Consider the following 21,721-nt stretch of genomic DNA (forward strand, 5'->3'; position numbering starts at 1 on the left):
AATTTTGTTTGATTTTTGTTGATTATTTAATGTAATTTTTATATACTATATTTTATTATTTATTCGACCGAGGACAATATTGTAAAATATTCCTTCACGTTACACCATTTATTAGGGTTATAGACGCACGAAAAAAGGAATTTGGACATTGAACTAGACACTTCAACTAGCAAGTTCTCAGTGATGCCAACAGCTATACTTGATATGATTCTCGACTTGAGATGTTTTTTACAATACTGTAACGAATTTACTGCAAATCCTCTTATTTCCAATCCTCTGCTAAGTTCGAATCACTAAACTGTTGAATAAATAACTCCAATTTGTAATAATGCAAAATGGCCTTTATTAAAGTACTTCACAATAACACTCAAACTGTGCAACGAATAGCTTGCTTAATAACCAACCTGATTGTAACTCAATGAAACTCTACTATTCAAAATAATACTGCTATTGCTCGCTAGATATCGTCTTAATCGAAACTGCTTGACTCAAACTGAATTACAGCGCCTCTACATCTGTCTCCTTTTATACTCTTTGGTTTCCTCGTTCGCATCTTCTAGACGCTTCCAGAATCTACCAGTCCAGTAGCTCTCAAACTTCTCAGTTGCAACTACAATTGCACAATTTTATAGTTTTTCTCATTGCATACTTATAGGAGTATCTCAGATATATGCACGTATTTGTGCATTGACTTTCAGCTGCTCGTACACGTACATGGTACATATATGTAGACGCAGTTATTGTTTCGTTTATGTAGATACATGATGATTGAATTATTTATGTGTATTCACGTCACTGCTTAGCATCGCTTAGAGCTGGCAGCACTCCTTAGTTTTGCTAATATTCGTAACACTGCCCTCCACCTAAGTCTGATCGTCCCGATCAGACAAATCTCTCGATCTAAACGCTGCTAGCATCGCCAAATGTACCACTCTTCTACTCCGTGGTTTCTCAATGCTTTGTATGCGGTAGATGGTATCACTGATCTTCTTCGCAACCTTGTACGGGCCTTCCCAACTGCACCGAAATTTGGATGGAACACCTTTCCCGCCAAGAAACTTTTCGAATTATTGTTCTCATGGTACCTGTGTTTCATCGTACCACTCAATACCCTGGTTCGTTCCTTCACACTCTGTTGTTTGGCCGATGAACTACTTCGTAGAGCTTGCGCTGGACGGATTTGCTTTGCATAATCAGTATCGTTCCCACGTTTCCCCACAGTAGTGCGCTCTGGCTTGAAGCTACCCTCGCATTCTTTCTCGAAATTCGTTGCTTCATTTTCCTGCGTCTTTTAGGTTTTGTCAATGCCAGTGTTTCTCTCGCAGGTACTTTTGATTTTGATTTATTTGGCCCATTCGATCTATCAACCTTTGCCTTTGACTTTCGTGGTCTTTGTCGAGTCTTTTCCACCAGTACCCGATTACTGCTGAACCCTTTTTCCAAACTAAAGTTAAGTGGTATGTCCTGGTTCTTATAGCGCATAATTTTTCTCCGCATATCGATCCTGATGTCATGGTCAACCAAGAAGTCCACTCCCAATATGACTTCATCAACGATCTCCGCCACAACGAATTTGTGTAGAACCATGACTTTTCCAATTAATACCTCACATACCACTTCGCCTTGGACTTGATTATACTCGCCTGTGACCGTACGCAACCTTGCTCCAGGTAATGACTTTACTCTCCTGTAGACCAAATCAGATCGAATCAAGGAATGAGATGCCCCCGTATCTACAGTCAGTACACGCTCCTTACCATCCACATTCCCTCTGATGGTAAGACTGCTTGATTTCCTTCCAATCTGCGACACAGATATCACAGGACATTCAATAGCCGGGGCAAGTTTTCGTTCTTTACATCCGACAGGCTCTTGCTCATTTCCGCCAGCTTTGCGTTTACGGCCACCCACATTGTTGGAACTATTAGGACCAAGATCGCAATGACGTGCAATGTGACCTGGGTTGCCGCACTTGAAACATTTAATAACTCCAGCATACTTCTGTTGAGATCCCTTCAGTGCTTCCAAAATTGTGTCTACCCACTCTGGCCTTTCTACTTCCACACAGCGTGCTTTGAAAACTGGCTTACACAGAAGCGACGCTGTTTCCTGAATCAGAGCATGCGATACAGTTTCAGCAAATGTTAGTTTTGGATTCGCATATGTAGCCCGCTCGTTTCCACATCTCGTATGCCATTTATAAAGCTCTGAATTTTTACCCTTTCAGTGTATTCCACGGGTGCGTCCGCATTTGCAAGATGAGCCAATCTTTCAATATCTGAAGCAAACTCCTGCAATGTCTCATTTGCTTTTTGGTAGCGCTTTTGCAACTCAATTTGGAATATCTGTTTTCTATGCTCGCTTCCATAACGTCGTTCTACAGCAGCCATCAATGCTCCATAATTGTTCCGCTCTCCTTCGGGAATCGTCTGTAGGACTTCCGCTGCTGGCCCCTTCAATGCCACGAACAGTGCAGCAACTTTATCTTCCGCATTCCAGTTGTTCACTGCTGCGGTCTTCTCAAACTGTAGCTTGAAGACCTGGAAAGGAACAGAACAGTCAAAAGATGGAGTTTTTACCTTCGTATTACTTGCTGAAGCAGCCGGCCGATTAAGTTGCAATTCCTGTATACGACCTCTCAACGCATCCACCTCTGCCTCGAATTTTTCTTCAAACTGCATTATTTTATCGTCCATACGCGCTTCGAGTTTTGATGATATACGCGCCTCTTGTTCTTTCAGTTGTGTTTCCATCTTTGATGTAATCTGTGTCGACATTTCTGAAATACGTGTCTCATGTGATTCCAGCTCGGATGCCATATATGTATTCTGCTCTTCCAATTGTGATGTTATACGAGTTTCCTGCGATTCCAGTTGGGATATCATATACGTCTTCTGTTCTTCTATCTTCGATGTTATTCGTGTCTCTTGGGATTCCATCTGTGATGACATATACGTTTTCTGTTCTTCCATTTGTGATGTTACTTGCGATGCCATTTCTGAAATGCGTACCTCCTGTGATTCTAGTTGGGATGATATTTGCGACGACATTGATGTTAATGTCGATGTTTGAGCAGCTATTGCAGCCAATATCATGTTCAAGTCTGTGCTCGTAACTGTCTGCGATGTTTCTTTTTTCTCTTAAATTTTTGTTGTTGTCTCGTCCCCATCAGGATAAAAGACATACTCGTCCACATAATTCCTTCTACTTCTATTGCCTCTCGCAGCCGTGCCTGAAGTTCGAGTTTAACGCCGCTTGTATTCAATCCACGGCTCTCCAACTCCTTCTTCAGTTGCTGGATCTTCAATTCACTGAACTTTGTCATGTCCTTGTTGTCCTCCGGAATTTATTCAACAATTCCTCTTCTGACACCAATTGTAACGAATTTACTGCAAATCCTCTTATTTGCAATCCTCTGCTAAGTTCGAATCACTAAACTGTTGAATAAATAACTCCAATTTGTAATAATGCAAAATGGTCTTTATTAAAGTACTTCACAATAACACTCAAACTGTGCAACGAATAGCTTGCTTAATAACCACACTGATTGATAGCTCAATGAAAATCTACTATTCAAAATAATACTGCTATTGCTCGCTAGATATCGTCTTAATCGAAACTGATTGACAACTCAAATCAAACTGAATTACAGCGCCTCTACATCTGTCGCCTGTTATACTCTTTGGTTTCCTCGTTCGCATCTTCTAGACGCTTCCATAATCTACTAGTCCAGTAGCTCTCAAACTTCTCAGCTGTAACTACAATTGTACAATTTTATAGTTTTTCTCATTGCATACTTATAGGAGTATCTCAGATATATGCATGTATTTGTGCATTGACTCTCTGCTGCTCGTACACGTACATGGTACATATATGTAGACGCAGTTATTGTTTCGTTTATGTAGATACATGATGATTGAATTATTGATGTGCATTCACGTCACTGCTTAGATCAGCTTAGAGCTGGCAGCACTCCTTAGTTTTGCTAATATTCGTAACACTATGCTTGGTACGACTTTACAACAACTAAGGCATGACGTAGCTGAATGCGTTTATAACCATTTCAACTATCGTAGGAGTGCGGGTTCGACTCCCACTCCCGAGAGAAAAGGCTTTGAAGAGATTTACAAGGTATAATCGAAACAGCTGTCGCCTTGTCCGTCCTGATGTCACGTTGTTTAAATTTTTCCCAAATTATTAAATAAATTATAAAATTAAAAAATTGCTTCAAATAAATGTTTTCATACATTTAAAAAAAAAAGCAATACGGGCAATCCCCGATTATTAAATCAAAAGAATTTTTATTATTACATTAACACTTTTAACAATAAAAAGCAATGCAAATAACACGCCAAAAATTATTTCGGTCTCTAATGGTTCACTTTTTTCACAAGAAATTTGATTTTAATTGTGTTTTTATGCACCAAATTTTCAAACTAAAAACAAAATTTTCATGTGTCAGAAAAAAATAAAGAAAAAACGGCCGAATGTCAAAAAACCTATCGAAATACAAACTGGCTCGTTTGTTTTTACAAAGAGGATAAATATAATACGAGCCGTTACTCGTTATTTTTTAGGCATTTACTTGATGTCGCTACTTTTTTTGGGCGAGATGTTTATAAATGTCTTCTATACATTTTCATGGGGTATTTGTGTTTATTATTATCTATCCTTTTTGGTTTTTAATGAACTAGACAAAGAGGATAGATATAATAAGAGCCGTCACTCGTTATTTTTTAGGCCTTTACTCGATGTAAACTGTGCGGTAGTCGCTACTTTTCTTTTATGAGGGACATTTTTGAATTGCCTTCCATTTATCCATGCGGTGTTGTCACTTTATGCAAACGTGTTTTTTGGAAAGAGAATTAAATAATAAATTAAATACAGTCGGAAAAATAAACACAAGTACCCTATGAAAATGTATAGAAGGCATTTATAAACATCTCGCCCAAAAAAAGTAGCGACTACCTCTACCTTTGGTTCAAAGAGGATAAATATAATAAGAGCCGTCACTCGTTATTTTTTATGCATTTACTCGATGTAAGCTGTGAGGTAGTCGCTACTTTTGTTTTATGAGGGACATTTTTGAATTGCCTTCCATTTATCCACGCGGTGTTGTCACTTTATGCAAACGTGTTTTTTGGAAAGAGAATTAAATAATAAATTAAATACAGTCGGTTCAAAGAGGATAAATATAATAAGAGCCGTTACTCGTTATTTTTTAGGCATTTACTCGATGTAAGCTGTGAGGTAGTCGCTACTTTTGTTTTATGAGGGACATTTTTGAATTGCCTTCCATTTATCCATGCGGTGTTGTCACTTTATGCAAACGTGTTTTTTGGAAAGAGAATTAAATAGTTAATTAAATACAGTCGGAAAAATAAACACAAATACCCTATGAAAATGTATAGAAGACATTTATAAACACCTTCCCAAAAAAAAAGTAGCGACTACCTCACAGTTTACATCGAGTAAATGCCTAAAAAATAACGAGTGACGGCTCTTATTATATTTATCCTCTTTGGTAATACGTCTATATCACTTCTACTGAAAGTTGCAATCTGTCAAACATTACAGTACAGATATACAACGAGAGAAGGAGACAAAATCTCAAGGATGTCGTTATCATCAACTGAGTGTGCATTCTCTCAGCATTCTTTTAAAAATTTGTGATTTTTTGGTTGCATATTATAAATCTCCATTCCTGAATGGCTTAAAATACTTTAACTCAAAGCTAGTGTGTGTGTGTTATTGAATGAATGGTAAAATATAATTCAATATAGAGTGTGAATGTAAGAACCATTCCCAATCTTTAAAGCTGGAGAATTTGGTGCTTTATCGGTAACCGTATCGGTAACCTTTTAACAGCTGATTCGACCAATCTTATGAGAATCAATGCAATCGATTATTGGTGCCGCTAAGGTCGTAACCGTATCGTAGCCAACCAATTGGGTTTTGGTTTACCGTCGTAACCATAAACAGCTGATTACGTTAGGGATACGGATACAGCGATACGACATACGGCACCAATGACTACAGCTTAATGAATGTAAACTTGAAATGAATGCACACTTTTTTTCCATTCAGTACTAAATACTTTTTCCCCAAGGTTATTTTTTGTATACTTTCATTGCCATCATGTATGTTAAATCAATTTAGGAGTTGGGTGCAACAAAGGCGTAAAATTGGTCAATAGCAAAAATGGCCCCTTCTAATTATTCAAGTAGTTTAATATTTAAGAATTCATGAGCTTAACGCCGACCTATAATTATTGAATTGTTTAAGAGCAACTGAAAAGAAAGAAGCAATACTGGTATATTGCGACGGTACCATTTCGAAAACAAATAAACAAGTAGTTAATTATAAACCAGGAAAGTCTTAAATCATTGTCATGGTGTTCGAACATAAGACATACAAGAAATAGTACTTCATAGCAGATTTTGTATACTTCGTAATTGGGTAGATTTTTTTAATTAATCGTGTGAGATCAAAAAATGTTAGGCTCTTGTGAGTTGATTGGTTTCCTTTTTAGGTAAATCTCGCGGATAACTCGCTTACATAAAACTATAGGGCTCTTGATAATATAAAGTATTCAAAAGGCATGAAAATATAGTCGAATTTGGCTGAAACTTCGCAAAGACAATCTATTGCTTTCTTGCTATATGTCAAAATGTTACTACTTATTTTGCTATTGTTGTAAAATGGATTTTGTAAATGAACACATTGTGCATTGACCAAATAGAGTAAATTGTGGATTTTTTTTGTCGATAATGTAACAAAAACAGATATTTGAGTTTAAGTCATTTAAATACATCAAAGTGCATAGGTCCATCGGCGATTTCGTTGGACCTTCATAATTCCGAGAATTTCGATAAACATATGTCTATTTCCATGACATCGTCCTACGGTGATTTAGGCTTTTTCTATTCACCTGATTCACCTTCCCCGTTTTCCTTCATCTGTGCCACAAAAAAAATGTTCCATTGGGAGAAAATCTTATTGACTGGCTCCATCGGACTACAGTTTTTTTACAGCTGATATTTTAATAGTGTTTGACGGAATATAAATATAGGACCCGAGTGGTTGAGAATAGTCTCTCTGCCTATTTGTACGGCATTGGTAAAATATTGAAATTATTTTGGTTGAATTCTATCTTACTTGAGCAGATTTGTATTCAAAGTTAATTTCCTTGCTATCAAAAAAGCTACAACTACCTATAGAGCCTACTTTAAATGGCTGTAATTACAAACTATTGTGTTTAGAAGAATATTTTTCTTAGAAAATAGGATATTGCTATTGCAATTAACTCACAAACCAGTATAGATACAGTATTTGACCATATACCGTTTGGAAGAATATATGGAGGAACTTAAGAGCTTTTATAATGTATTGCCTTTTCTTCAATTGTTTAATCACCAATTGAGGACGTGCAAATGTAGGCTAGTACTTTTTAATGCAAGCCTTTTATATGGCACATTGGCAACACTCATTTAGAACGATGACAATTTTCGGAACAGAGATGTTGAAATATTTGTAATTTGCTTTTTTTGTTATTAAATTTTTAGGATAATTTCAATATGAATACTTTTCCAGTTAACTGCTTCGTACTTTATTGTCATTTAAATATGGAAAAAACTGGTTATCACGAAAAATAATTAAATTTTTGTGGTGATATTTTGAAGTGGCTTTAATTAAATGCAACCATGTGCTATTTGAGCGGATTTTGTGCATGTACGACATTTTTCATAATTGATTGGTACTATAAAAGTGTGTGGACAGTCACCAAAGGCTGCATTCATTTGAATGCTTATTCTGTGTTGAAAAATGTTTGTGCATAGTACAGGTCTACAAGTAGGATATGTAGTAGCACGCACATGCACAGCCACGCTCACCTGATAAAATGTTTGTTCTTGTTAGTTTTTTTTTGTGGATGCTATTTGGAACTGTTGTACTTCTTAGGTCCAAGAAAAGTGTAGTTGCTGGTAACGAAAACCACGTAAAATTTTTATCGTAAAATTACAAAGAAATGCCCTTATTTACTTTCAAACGAGACTTAATTACATCCCTCTTTAAAATCCATATGTTTTGGACAATTTCAATTAACAAATTTTGATACTTTATTACCGGGGACGATTGCTAAAACACGACCAAAACCGTCGGGGGAGGTATTAATAGACGCGTTTTTGCCTCGCTTCCAATAATTCGAATACTTTTTCGCCTTTGGACTATTGACAGGACAAAACGCGTTTTTTCATTTCTCTTTCAACAGTTTTGGACGGGTTAGTGCAGTCGACCTCGGTTTCAAACTGTTTTTCGCGGAGAACTGTTTAACGGGTAGAAAAACTTAGCAACCGTGTTTGTATTCTTAATACTGGAATAAGTAAGCGTCCTCAGATATCCTAATTCAAGACTTTTGTATAATTTTCTGTAGGACCCATATAGGTGCACTACATTTTCATACTAAATTCGTTCAAAATATTTACCATCACAGCAACCCATATCTGATATTCCGCTCCTTTTTTTGTTTACCTGCGTCGCTTCCAACGACAGCAACCCCGGTAATTTTGACACTTCGTTCAGTGTCAAACGCATATTCCACGCAGGTTCCACTGAGTTCCACAATAGTTTGACACTGACCGAAGTGTCAAACTGCAATGTGTTGGAAAGAGAAAGGAATTGCTTCTTTCTCATACATATCATACTTGTAAGCCTGTACTATGATGTTTGTGTTTCATTCAATTACTTCATTCATTGTGAATGATGACAAAGTGTGATCTCTTATCTGTCAACTGCCTGACAGGTTGTACAATATGGCTACTTTTCAGCGTTTTGACAGGCTGTTCAATATGGCGGCGCCTATCTTCAGCGGGTGATAGATAGAGATACAGAATGAGACAGCGATAGTCAAATACGAATCAGGTGATCCAATCACTTTGGAATTTTGACGTTTATGCAGAAGAGATCACACTTTGTCATCATTCACAATGACTTCATTCTTTCTTCGAATGAGTTAAGGAGTGCACTCTTTTTTTTCCACTACTGAATGAAGAATGGGTTGACTTTTAAGCCACATTCCTTAGCAAAGAATGAATGAATGAAGAGAAAGCATTCTTAAATCAATGATTCAAAATATCAAATGATTGCACACTTTTACAGCTCTGTTCCATAGGCGGGTTCCGATAGAAATATAATATTTCAACAAACCGTCTCTCACCGATATACTCAATTGCAAAAATTATTTTTCTAAGCATGAATTCAGACGAGCTTTGACGGATGAGGCATATTGCAACTTCAAGACGCACGCGCAGGGATTCGAGGAACATATCTCTTCATTCCGAGATGCTAATGGCACCCTTCTGGTTCAATCTGGCCGGAAAACAGGATTTTTTGGTATGATCGTTGCTTTAAGAAATATTTTTCCATTATTTGAGAAGCTTAAAAATTTTGGCATAACATATCTTTCAACTTATAAGCTTTCACAAGACTTCCTGGGAACCTCTTTTGGTGCAGTTAGGGCTAGAGGGGGTTTCAAGAACAATTCCCACGCAGTTCAATTTAAAAGTGCATATAGACGACTCTTAGTAAGGCACGGGTTAAGTGCGATTGAAAGTGGGAATTGTACCTTCGACGGCGTATCCATTCTAGAGGCGTCATAAGCGTCTACTAGTATTCTTAAAAAAATAGCGAGGTAATAGATTTCGTGTTAGCAAATGTTTATGTTAATATGATGTGGGGATTGTCTATATATGTGGACAATGTTGTTCGTTATATTGCTGGCTATGAAGGTACAAAAGAAAATAAAATGTTCCACATGTCAAGGGCAATTGATAGGTGAAGAAATGCCTGTACTTTCAGCGCACAAAAATAAAGGTCCGTTTGTCGCACCATCTGTGGACATATGTAATGTTTGTATAGTGTCAGAGAAACCTTTAAGACAAGTTCTCAAGGCATGCCCAATTGGAAATGCAAAATTAAGTTTTATAAATAAAATTTTTCAAAATACATGCATTCTCCAATAGTGTCATAGACGACCACATAGCCATCGAAAATTTATTTAGCAATGACATCTTTAATAAACACCGGACACAGCTGTGTAAGGAAGTAATAAGTTTTTATTTCGATATTCGTTTGTATTTTGAAACGAAAAAAGGACTGACGAAAAAGAGTATGTTAGAAAAAAATTTACAAAACTGATATTATTTCAACACCAATAGCAGCCAGCCCAGTACTCATATTTTGTTTACTTTATCAAAAATTTTCTTCATTAAAAAACTCAAGATAAGTAAAATTTTGGAAACGTTTATATATCGTTTATTCAAGCTAATTCACTTTAAATTATTTTTAAAAACGTTTCAAGAAATGCTTGTTTGGATGTATGTATAAGTATATTTTTATACATGTATATTTGAATTCTTTTCACTTCAAAAATATGAATTCTTCGCCTTGTTTTTTTTTACTATTATGTAAATGTACTTTGTATTGCTGCAGCCCATGTTTAAATAGTAAATACATGAGACCTTGTATTGTATTTGTTGGCCTTTTCATTGTTTAATCGACTAAACTGAGATTTTATAACAATTAGTATGCAGAAGTTAGGTAAAGGGGATAATGACCCGTTGGTACCCCTTTAATACTTTTTTACACACGCTACTACAATTCACTAACACTAACAAAGCCCGCGCATGCGCAGAACATACATTTGCACAGTTTCAGTAAATAATGATTGACAGAAAATTTGCACATTAGGGAGATAGGATGGTATTGATATAGAAGTAATATATATATGATACACACGCAAAGTTTTCGACTCAGTTTCAAAAAAAAAACTTTAGATTATTTAGCTCAAATTTTAAAGTGAGATAATCCTTACGAATTTATCTATATAGAATATATAAGGCGTTTTTGTTGTTATTAAAACAGTATTTTTATTTATATTAAAGATTTTATCATATTTTTTTAACTTTGAAAAAACTCCCAACACCATTCCTTCATTATACCTCTTTAAAAAACGCGAGTACTCCATAAATAATGTAAGGAATACTCCTTTGGGAGTATAGGAGTGTTCCAAAACTAATCTGTGTTCATACAAAAAATGTGCTCCAATTAAAGCTGGAGACATTGGTGCTTTATCGGTAACCGTATCGGTAACCTTATAACAGCTGATTCGACCAATCTTATGAGAATCAATGCAATCGATTATTGGTGCCGCTAAGGTCGTAACCGTATCGTAGCCAACCAATTGGGTTTTGGTTTACCGTCGTAACGATAAACAGCTGATTACGTTAGGGATACGACTACAGCGATACGACAAACGGCACCAATGACTCCAGCTTAACATTGTGATGTCCTAGGAGAGGAGTAGGTGATCCCACTCTCGCTTTGTTTGTGAGTATTCCATAGAGTACATACGTGAGAGTACTTTCCAAAGTACTTTCACTATTGTACTCCATGGAGCACCCACAGAGGATCATATGCCAAAGTACTAAAGAGGAATTGTGTCGGAAAGGATTATCGGAGTGAATTTAATTTAAAATGAAAGTAAATGTAGCGGGGCAATACAACTTTTATATTTTATACTACGAATATTCTTATGTTATTTAGAATTTGCGTGAGTAAAGAAACTAATATTTCTCTATACTATAGTATCCCTGCAAAAATTGTTGGATTACGTGTTCCATTTTCTTCATGTTGGAGTACTCTAACAATACTCCTTTGCAAGGCGTTTGCGGACCACCATCAGCCGATCATTGCTCGTTTTTTAACGACCGTGATCACGACACGATGACGATCGAACAGAGTTGCCAAAAGTAAAATATTGCATACAAATAACTGATAATAAAATTTTACTATGGCAACTCTGATAAAATGCAACGGCGCACTAGTTTTATGAATACATACTATTGTATAGAGAAATATTAGTTTCTTTATCACGCAAATGCTAAATAACATAAGAATATTCGTAGTATGAAATATAAAAGTTGCATTGCCCCTCTTCATTTACTTTCATTTTAAATTAAATTCACTACGATAATTCTTTCCGACACAATTCCTCTTTAGTACTTTGGCATATGATCCTCTGTGGGTGCTCCATGGAGTACAACAGTGAAAGTACTTTGGAAAGTACTCCCACGTATGTACTCTATGGAATACTCACAAAGCAAGAGTGGGATCACCTACTCCTCTCCTAGGACATTGCAATGTTAATTGGAGCACATTTTTTGTATGAATTCAGATCAGTTTTGGAACACTCCTATACTCCTAAAAGAGTATTCCTTACACTATTTATGGAGTACTCGCGTTTTTTGAAGGGATGTATACATAAATTTATGGTTTAAACAAGTGCGTTGTTGCATTTTATCAGAGTTGCCATAGTAAAATTTTATCATCACTTCCCTGCAAAAATTGTTAGATTACGTGTTCCATTTTCTTCATGTTGGAGTACTCTAACAATACTCCTTTGCATTGCGTTTGCGGACCACCATCAGCCGATCATTGCTCGTTTTTTAACGACAGTGATCACGACACGATGACGATCGAACAGAGTTGCCAAAAGTAAAATATTGCATGCAAATAACTAATAATAAAATTTTACTTTGGCAACTCTGATAAAATGAAACAGGCACTGGTTTTATGTATACATACTAAAGTATGTATAGAGAAATATTAGTTTCTTTATTCACGCAAATGCTAAATAACATAAGAATATTCGTAGTATAAAATATAAAAGTTGTATTGCCCCTCTTCATTTACTTTCATTTTAAATTAAATTCACTTCGATAATTCTTTCCGACACAATTCCTCTTTAGTACTTTGGCATATGATCCTCTGTGGGTGCTCCATGGAGTACTACAGTGAAAGTACTTTGGAAAGTACTCTACGTATGTACTCTATGGAATACTCACAAACAAAGCGAGAGTGGGATCACCTACTCCTCTCCTAGGACATCGCAATGTTAATTGGAGCACATTGTTTGTATGAATACAGATTAGATTTGGATCAGTCCTATACTCCCAAAGGAGTATTCCTTACATTATTTATAGAGTACTCGCGTTTTTGAAGGGTTATTTCATAATGTACAAGTACAAGTGTGTTGACTTCTTTCTGACAGGAACTCGCTTAACTGAACATAACGGGAAAATCTGGGTAGCCATTGCTGCTTCGGTTGAAAACGGTCAATTAGGGTTCTGTGCAGAGACGTAAAAGATTGAAACAGGGTTTATATAGTCACAAAAGTGTTGCTCCTGTTCCACAGCATTTTAATTTTATATCATGGCGAAAAGTGTTCAGTTCAGAGTTATTGATTTTAATTAATAGAGGGTTACTCCTTTTAGTGTAAAAAGGAGAGAAAACGTAAAGTTTTTCAAACTATTGTGAAAAACTTTTTAATTTGAATTTCTGTTCCCAAGTTCACTATATTTGTGTAAGACATGACACAAAAACCATGCGCAAATATAAAACGACGAAATTTGTGCAAATGAAAATTTTGACATACACGGCTCAAAAACACTGCGCAATATTCATTTTTAAAGTAGCGCAACAAATGAAACATGTGTTTTAATTGTATAAAAAAGGCACTAATAATAATTTTCCACAGTGCTGGAATTCACGGTATAAGTGGAAAAACTCGCACCAGAAGCGTTTATTTGCCATTGTATTTATAAAATATATATTTTAATTGAAAGACCAGCTCAACTGCCCTACAAGAATACTGACTATCATATGACTATCATCTGATTGTCAGCAATGTCAACCTAAAGATCAGCGCCTCATAAAAACTTTCTATCACAAACTTAAGGGGACTTGCGCAAATGTGATGTAAACAATTGTGTACGTGTGAGTTTTTGTCTCCTTCTTATACACCAACATGGCCTACTGATTAAGAATATAGCCGTACTGCTCACTCTCATTCCTTTTCCTGGATCAGTGCTGACACTCTAACTATCAAAAAGTGTCATAAATGATAGTTTGCTGTAGATATCAGGTTTGACTGTTATACTATCATAAATGACCATTGTTATATTCCGCCAAAAATGAAACAATGCTTTTTGCTTTTTATTTACTTTATTTCATTACGTTCTTAATTTTGTACGTGATAAAAGCCTTTGTGTTTCTTATTTGTTTAAAATAAATAGTTTTATAAGAATTCGAGCTCAGAATGTCCAATTTAAATTCAGAAAATAACAAAACAACAGAAGAGCGCTTTCCTCATGCGGAAACACATTTAAAAATGAATCACCACTAACCACTATTATTTTTCGCGTATCAATTTTTTGAGTGCGCCCCACACATTCCGACAGCTTTTGGTATTTTTTAATATTTTCGATTTTTTTTTTTGCTTTTAGCATGGAGCTTTGAAATGCTCTCTTTTTCATTTTTTAAACTTATTTTTTATATGGTTTTCGTCGGTTGAAAATGGCGGAATTTAAAAAATAACAAAACAACCGTGGTAATCATTTGATTGTCATATTACAGTCAGTAGTGACAACATGATTAAATCGGATAAACTGTTCTCGCATACATAAAATTCCGTTGAGAATTATGTATCTGTCTCACATGCATAATGGTATCTGCTGTATGTTCTTTTGTTCTGTACCAGGTGTCCGAAGCTTTCCCAGTTTGAGTCCTTTTTCATGATTATAGGCTGTCGTTGGGTACATGCGGACATGCGTGAGCGAACAAAGGAACATACATAAATTTGAGTATCAATGTTTACGTCATCGCAGGATCAGCATTGTCAATTACAAGTGTGAGTGTATTAGTAAAACTATCAGCGTTTCTTGTAGGGTGATTGCAGCACTGCGCAATATTCATTTTTCAACTAGCGCAACAAATGAAACATGTATTCTAATTGTATAAAAATTATTATGTATAATTGAATTTGTGTGAATTCCTGTTACCAGCTAGAGATGGTCCTTACGCCTTCGATATTAACATTTTTAAGCATGTTATATTATCAGGAACCACAGGTAAAGTGTGTAAGATTCACCACACACGAAGAAAAAAACATGTGCAATATTTGCAGGCATGCGTAAATATCAAAATCGTTTTGATTTTAGCGCAGTTTTCTGCGCAAATAGCGCAGCCAGTGCAACCGGGCAAATCCTTGTGCAAATTGGTAATTGGCGCAAGGATACTTGAGCCGTGTATTGGCGTATAACACCAGAATCTGGAGTTCAATTCCTTAACTATGAAAAACTGAAAAATCTACTCATTTGCACACACAATTTACTTTTTGAATTTAGTTATGTTTTTATGCACAAAATTTTGAAACTAAAAACAAAATTTTTATTTGTCAGAAAAAATTAATAAAAACAGCCTAATTTCAAAAAACCCAATCGAAATACAAACTGGCTTCTTTGTTTTTAATGAACTACGTTGTATTTTTCTTATATTTCGTTGGTTTTTTTTAAATATAGTTCACATACTTATACCAGTACTGAAATCTTATTGGCTCCCTCGACTAAAAATATAAGAGAAAATACAAGAATAGAAAATAAAGTAGTGTTATACAGGAGTTTGATTTGTTTGCACACAGACGCTTTGGTTGTGTTGCATTCATTAATTCATCTGTTGGGCGAAGTATCGAAAAATTTACATAAATGCTTTGGTTGCGTGCCTTCGTTTTGACAACGCCAGACGAAAAACAATGAAACGCCGTACGTTATCTTTGCTTTGAAGCGACCAAAGCGTTTATATAATTTTGCCCTTATGCATTTGTGTAAACAGCCTTAGAAGTGAAATTTTTCCATGTTACACGTGTGGCGCTTTATATTTTGACTCTAATTTAAATAAGTTTTGCTTTCCGTATGTTTCCGCATTGTTGCAGGCTATTTCATCTGTAAATACTACAAAGTTTTATTTAACTATCAAATGCAACTCAGCTTGAAGTACTGTTGCGTACCAAAAATGCAACTCTTGACCTGAGATTTGCATCAGGTGAGCGAGGCTGTTTGTAGTTTTGACGTTTATCGCTTAGCTGACACACTTGTATAGGTACAGTCGCTGCCATAGGCGACGTCATTCGACTGCCTTCCACTCTATTCGCAACATAACCTCAATTTAAGCTGTCAAACTATATAGTAAACATCATTAGCGTGAGTGACTCCCCTGACCTAATCAGTCAGTGCGCTTCCTGCTAGGACATTGTAAATTTTACCAAGTAGCGCAACTAACAGCTGATCGGTGAAAGTTCGCACATTCACACGCACAGTTCTCGACTCAGTTTCAAAAAAAAAACTTTAGATTATTTAATTCAAATTTTAAAGTGAGATAATCCTTACAAATTTATGTATACAGAATATATATGGCGTTTTTGTTGTTATTGAAACAATAGTTTTATTTATATTAAAGCTTTTATCATTTTTTTTTATCTTTGAAAAATCTCCGAACACCATTCCTTCATTATATGACATTCGACTGCCTAGTCCACTGCCTTCCACTCTATTCGCAACATAACCTCTACTTAAGCTGCCAAACTATATAGTAAACAATGTGCTAGGGCCTCCAAACATTTTGTGCCTTTTCATTTACCTCTATGCCGGCAAAATTTTGCTAGGCCTGCGTCATTGGTGCTCGCGTTACAATAGGGGGACTCATGTAACCGTATAAATGCCTTATAAAGTGTGTAAACATATAAATTTATCTAGTTTACGCACGAGCTGTCAAATTTTGTATGAAAAATCATTTAGACAATTTGTATAAATTTACGCGCACATTTCATTGTGTAAACGCGGTAAACTCAAAGGAATGCAACCTTGCAGACATAACAGACGGCATTTTCATCAAAAATATCCAACATCAGCAAGTAAAGGCGTTTTAGTTTTGATTTTTCACTTAATCTTGGTATTTTTTAATTTGTATAACAATCAAAAAAAATTTTTTGGAAATAATACAGCTGAAAAACAATCAAGTTTATCAAGAGTATTACTAGGTGCGTTCATATAACCGCGTGTGTAAATGGATATAATTTTACACCTTACAAGTTTATATGCTATCATGAGTCCCCCTATTGTGTAAACGCGGTAAACTCAAAGGAATGCAACCTTGCAGACATTACAGCCGGCATTTTCATCAGAAATCTCCAACATCAGCAAGTAAAGGCGTTTTAGTTTTGATTTTTCACTTAATCTTGGTATTTTTTAATTTGTATAACAATCAAAAAAAATTGTATGGCAATAATACAGCTGAAAAACAATCAAGTTTATCAATAGTATTACTAGGTGCGTTCATATAACCGCGTGTATAAATGGATATAATTTTACACCTTATAAGTTAATATGCTTTTATGAGTCCCCCTAATGATTTGTATAACTGCATTGGCTTTGAATATTCGTTTGCTGCTTTACATACTGCTATACTCTAGGTTTAAGCGGGAGTCATTGGTGCCGTATGTCGTATCGCTGTATCCGTATCCCTAACGTAATCAGCTGTTTATCGTTACGACGGTAAACCAAAACCCAATTGGTTGGCTACGATACGGTTACGATCTTAGCGGCACCAATAATCGATTGCATTGATTCTCATAAGGTTGGTCGAATCAGCTGTTAAAAGGTTACCGATACGGTTACCGATAAAGCACCAATGTCTCCAGCTTTAAGGGCGAATTAATGGTGACTTATAACCATAAAGCCATAACCATATAAATCAGCTGATCGAACCTACCTTATGGAAAGGAATGTAATCGATTAATGGTGCCATACCATAACGCTAACGCCATAGCCATTCAATTGGTTTTTGGTTGCATACATAACCTAAAAATATTTGAGTTGGTGAATTTAATAACTTTTTTTTAGATTTTCTTCATTGTTTTGGATACGTTATGACTAAGATACTTATTTTTTGTGGAATACGTTTGTAATTTTTTCCGTTTTCATAATTTTTATGAAATTTTCACGATTTTTAGGTTAAGGCACCATTAATCGATCACATTGAGATGGTTATGGATATGGGTATGGTTACGACTATGGCGTTAGGGTTAAGGAAGTTTAATTTGGCTTTTAAGCGGGAGTCATTGGTGCCGTATGTCGTATCGCTGTATCCGTATCCCTAACGCAATCGGTTAACCAAAAACCAATTGGTTGGCTACGAAACGGTTACGACCTCAGCGGCACCAATAATCGATTGCATTGATTCCCATAAGGTTGGTGGAATCAGCTGTTATAAGGTTACCAATACAGTTACCGATAAAGCACCAATGTCTGCAGCTTTAGCCTGATATTTTAATTCCCACTTCACTGCCTACAGCACGTAAAAATGAAAAATAAAAATATTTTTTTTTGTGATCGATGTATTTTGAATTCAGTTTTAAAACTGCATTAAAATAAAATGTTTCAAAAAAGTGACTGCACATTAAGCTAACGATATATCGCTTTTAAAAGGTGTTTTTTGTGCTCATTGAATGCAAAAGAACACACCCAAAAAGCCATACAAACAGAAGAGGAAAGAAGCTCATTTACCGTTTACCGGCGAAAAAGGTGAAAATACGAAATTTATAGAAAATATCGAATTTTTTTGATTTATAAAGAGAAATTCGCAAAATGAATGCCTGGCTGCCGCTTGAATCCAATCCGGATGTAAGTTTTTTTTTAGTTTTAAATAATAAAATCATTCAAATTAATGTATTATGAGTCATTCCTATTCCTTCCACCATGTAGGTTCTAACCAAGTACATAAACAAACTGGGCGTTTCCGAGGAGTGGGCATTAACCGATGTTGTAGGATTAGATCCAGAAATGCTAGAATGGATTCCACGTCCTGTCAAAGCTATTATTTTACTTTTTCCCATCTCTGAAGCGGTAGCTATTTAATATTTATATATGCTTGAATTTTGAATTTTATGTATTATTATTTTTACTATTAATATCATTATTATTATTCTAGTATGAGAAGCATCGTGCCGAAGAACATGCAAAGTTATCTAATTCCCTTAAGGCCGTGCCAGCAGATCTCTTTTACATGAGGCAATTCACTTCAAATGCTTGTGGTACAGTTGCTCTTATACACAGTGTAGCCAATAATAAAAGGTAACACACTGATAAAATGTTCACGAAAGAATTCACCAAAACAAACAACTTTATCCTGTTAGCATTTCTCTCTCGGACGGTATACTGAAGAGTTTTATCGATAGTACTAGGGATTTAACACCAGAAGAACGTGGAAAAGCTCTGCATAATGATACATCATTTACAGAGGGACACCAGGAACTTGCTCAGGAAGGTCAAACTGCTGCTGATCCCCAAGAAAAAGTTAACCATCACTTTGTGGCTTTCATAAACAAAGATGGAACATTGTTTGAGCTGGATGGCCGCAAGGAATTTCCTATCAATCATGGTCCTACATCAGAGGAGACATTTGTACAGGATGCAGCAAAAGTTTGTAAAGAATTTATGGCACGAGATCCTGATGAATTACGGTTTACTGTAATGGCATTAACTGCAGCACAAAACTAAGCTCATTTTTTATTGGACTGAATTTCTATACTTATATAAGCACTTCCCAAGTGCCATTGTCTGTATTTATGCGTTGCTCTTCATGATTTTTGAAAAGTTCTTGTTTAAAAGTAGCTTTTAATTTTTGAATGTGAAATATGGTTGCACTAAATTTTCTAAATAAACGGGTTTATTTGCGTGCGTGCATTGCATTCACATTTGATTAAATGAAAAAAATATAAAATTGTTTTGCAAATGCTTCAATACTCAATATTTGATTTTTTTAATTTTAAATGGAAGATATTTTTAGATAAACAAGTTTTTGAAATGATTTAGCATGGCCGGTTTTCCTTGACAAAGGCCGTGAGTGTGGAATTCAATTGCAAATGTAAAGACATGTTACTACCTAACTCAGTTTCTAAGTCCTCATTTAAATGTTTAATTTCCTGATTGTTTTTGCGTTTGCTACTAAACATTGTTACTCTATATTTGATGAATGTAAACTGACTACGGCCCTTAAAGTCGCCCCTAATTAATATTATTGAATTGGCACATGCGCATATCATACAAATGGACACACATACATACAACGTACATGTGCATATCAACGAATCAGCAGGAATCATTTGTTAACGTAATTTTTGCCCTTTCATTTACAACACAAAACAAAATTTCTAAATGGAATTAAATTAGTTGTAAATAGATGTAAGCGCAAAAGCGCATATTTTCTTAAAAATGTTAATTAAGGAGTTAATACGACTATCGACGCAACATCGTACGTTGCATTGCTATTTAATATTAAGTATATGGATTTTTCTATTAATCGCTGGTAAATAGCAAATATATACATTTGCCGTATTAGATATGGCCTTGTGAATGCTGTTACCATTTTTAGGCATGTATAAATACATTGGCTACAGCAGCACTTCCTTTAGTACATTTCGCTTCCTCAATGGCCAATCGCAATCTGCACTTGTCAATGGAAATGATCCGGATTATGGTTTGGAAAACCAGGATAAAGCCATTTTTAAGTACAGTAAATTTAAAGAACGCTGTGCACCGCTGGAACATTTGATACGTCATGATGATGGAGGCATCTTAGATGGCTGGAAATTGCAAGGGGTATTGATAGTGATAAGGCACGGTGATCGCGGTCCTTTGTCTCATATGCGTGGTGTAATGGGGATCGATTGTGGTGTGGCCAATAATGCTTTAATCAATCGGTAACTACTATAATATATATCTACATACTATTCATACATGTGAGGTCTAATCATAAATTTCCTGCAGCTATCGCAGTTTCCTGTATAATTCCACATCGTCTTCAGGATCCAACCACATGTACTGGAATAAAGTGGGTCCATTTCATGGATTTCCTTTGATTCCGGCGTCCGAGCGGGCATGCCTTTTAGGACAGTTAACGTTCAAGTACGTATTTAAAGCGCTATAAACCATCGTATACAGGCTTGAGACTTCAGCCTATTAACCTTACCACTTAATAACTGCACTATCCTCAAGGCAAAAAATTTATATCGCGAGCTTATTAACCAGGTTTATTTTGAGGCAAGTTTTGACCACGAAATGGAGTTTAACAGCCTAGGCAATTTTTTACATTGGGCAGGAACTTGGGCCACTCGCTTTCCAAGGCAGTCGGTTGTATGTACCGGAGCGGGATTTTTCCCGGCCAAGGACTGTCATTTCAATGTAATCCCATTTAATTTGTTGTGTGCCTCCCGCAAACTGTCATCCTCCCAGCAGCTCTTTGCAGCGGGACTGCGCCATACTCTCCTGCTCCGGGAAGGTATCGAACTCAATCCGAGTCCGTCTCCTGACCCCGGTCCTGAGAAATGGGTTTGCTGCGTTTGCCGGAAAATAAGCATTTTAGGACGGTCATACTCTTGTCAGAGTGTCACATGCAAGGGATGATTGCATCGGACAGGTTGTTCTGAGCTAGATCCCAAAACCAGACGTCCTCGTAGCTTTTATAAATCTTTTGTGGATCCTAGCTGTTCACGCCCAAGGGCGTCCCGTAGTCTACGCCTTAGCGCTATAAACCATCAACCTAGCAGCTCCTGCCTTGGATGGTGCTACTTTCCTAGATGTTCTGGTATCGGCGACGGCACACCCCTACGGGTTTCATCGCGCCATGCTGCCAGACCGAAACCCCAACTACACTTGGTACCCAAATGCTTACCCAGGGACGTCCAGTCCCAGGGCCACAACAGCGTCCTAGCCCTTCACAACCCAGGCGTAGTCACCCGTCACTTACTCCAAGAGTGACGACGTCTCCCCCG

At 36.3% G+C, this 21,721-nt stretch overlaps 2 protein-coding genes across 2 annotated transcripts in view; both read left to right on the forward strand.

Annotated features, from left to right (window-relative positions):
• The first annotated feature begins 18,259 nt into the window (after nucleotides 1–18,259).
• Uch (Ubiquitin carboxyl-terminal hydrolase) lies at nucleotides 18,260–19,698 on the forward strand. Its single transcript, XM_067770162.1, has 4 exons — nucleotides 18,260–18,572; nucleotides 18,654–18,794; nucleotides 18,880–19,022; nucleotides 19,085–19,698. Exons 1-4 carry the CDS (start codon nucleotides 18,537–18,539, stop codon nucleotides 19,446–19,448), a joined length of 684 nt encoding a protein of 227 aa, XP_067626263.1. The 5' UTR covers nucleotides 18,260–18,536; the 3' UTR covers nucleotides 19,449–19,698.
• A 346-nt stretch (nucleotides 19,699–20,044) lies between these two features.
• The window catches only part of LOC137241373 (2-phosphoxylose phosphatase 1), a 30,089-nt gene continuing 28,412 nt past the window's right edge, over nucleotides 20,045–21,721 (forward strand). The window contains exons 1-3 of the mRNA XM_067768920.1: nucleotides 20,045–20,256; nucleotides 20,323–20,650; nucleotides 20,718–20,855. Coding sequence (XP_067625021.1) covers nucleotides 20,163–20,256; nucleotides 20,323–20,650; nucleotides 20,718–20,855 — 560 coding nt within the window. The 5' untranslated portion in view covers nucleotides 20,045–20,162. The remainder of the gene's footprint in view (nucleotides 20,257–20,322; nucleotides 20,651–20,717; nucleotides 20,856–21,721) is intronic.

Source organism: Eurosta solidaginis, chromosome 2 (genome assembly GCF_040869045.1).
Source record: "Eurosta solidaginis isolate ZX-2024a chromosome 2, ASM4086904v1, whole genome shotgun sequence".
Classification (NCBI taxonomy): Eukaryota; Metazoa; Arthropoda; class Insecta; order Diptera; family Tephritidae; genus Eurosta; species Eurosta solidaginis.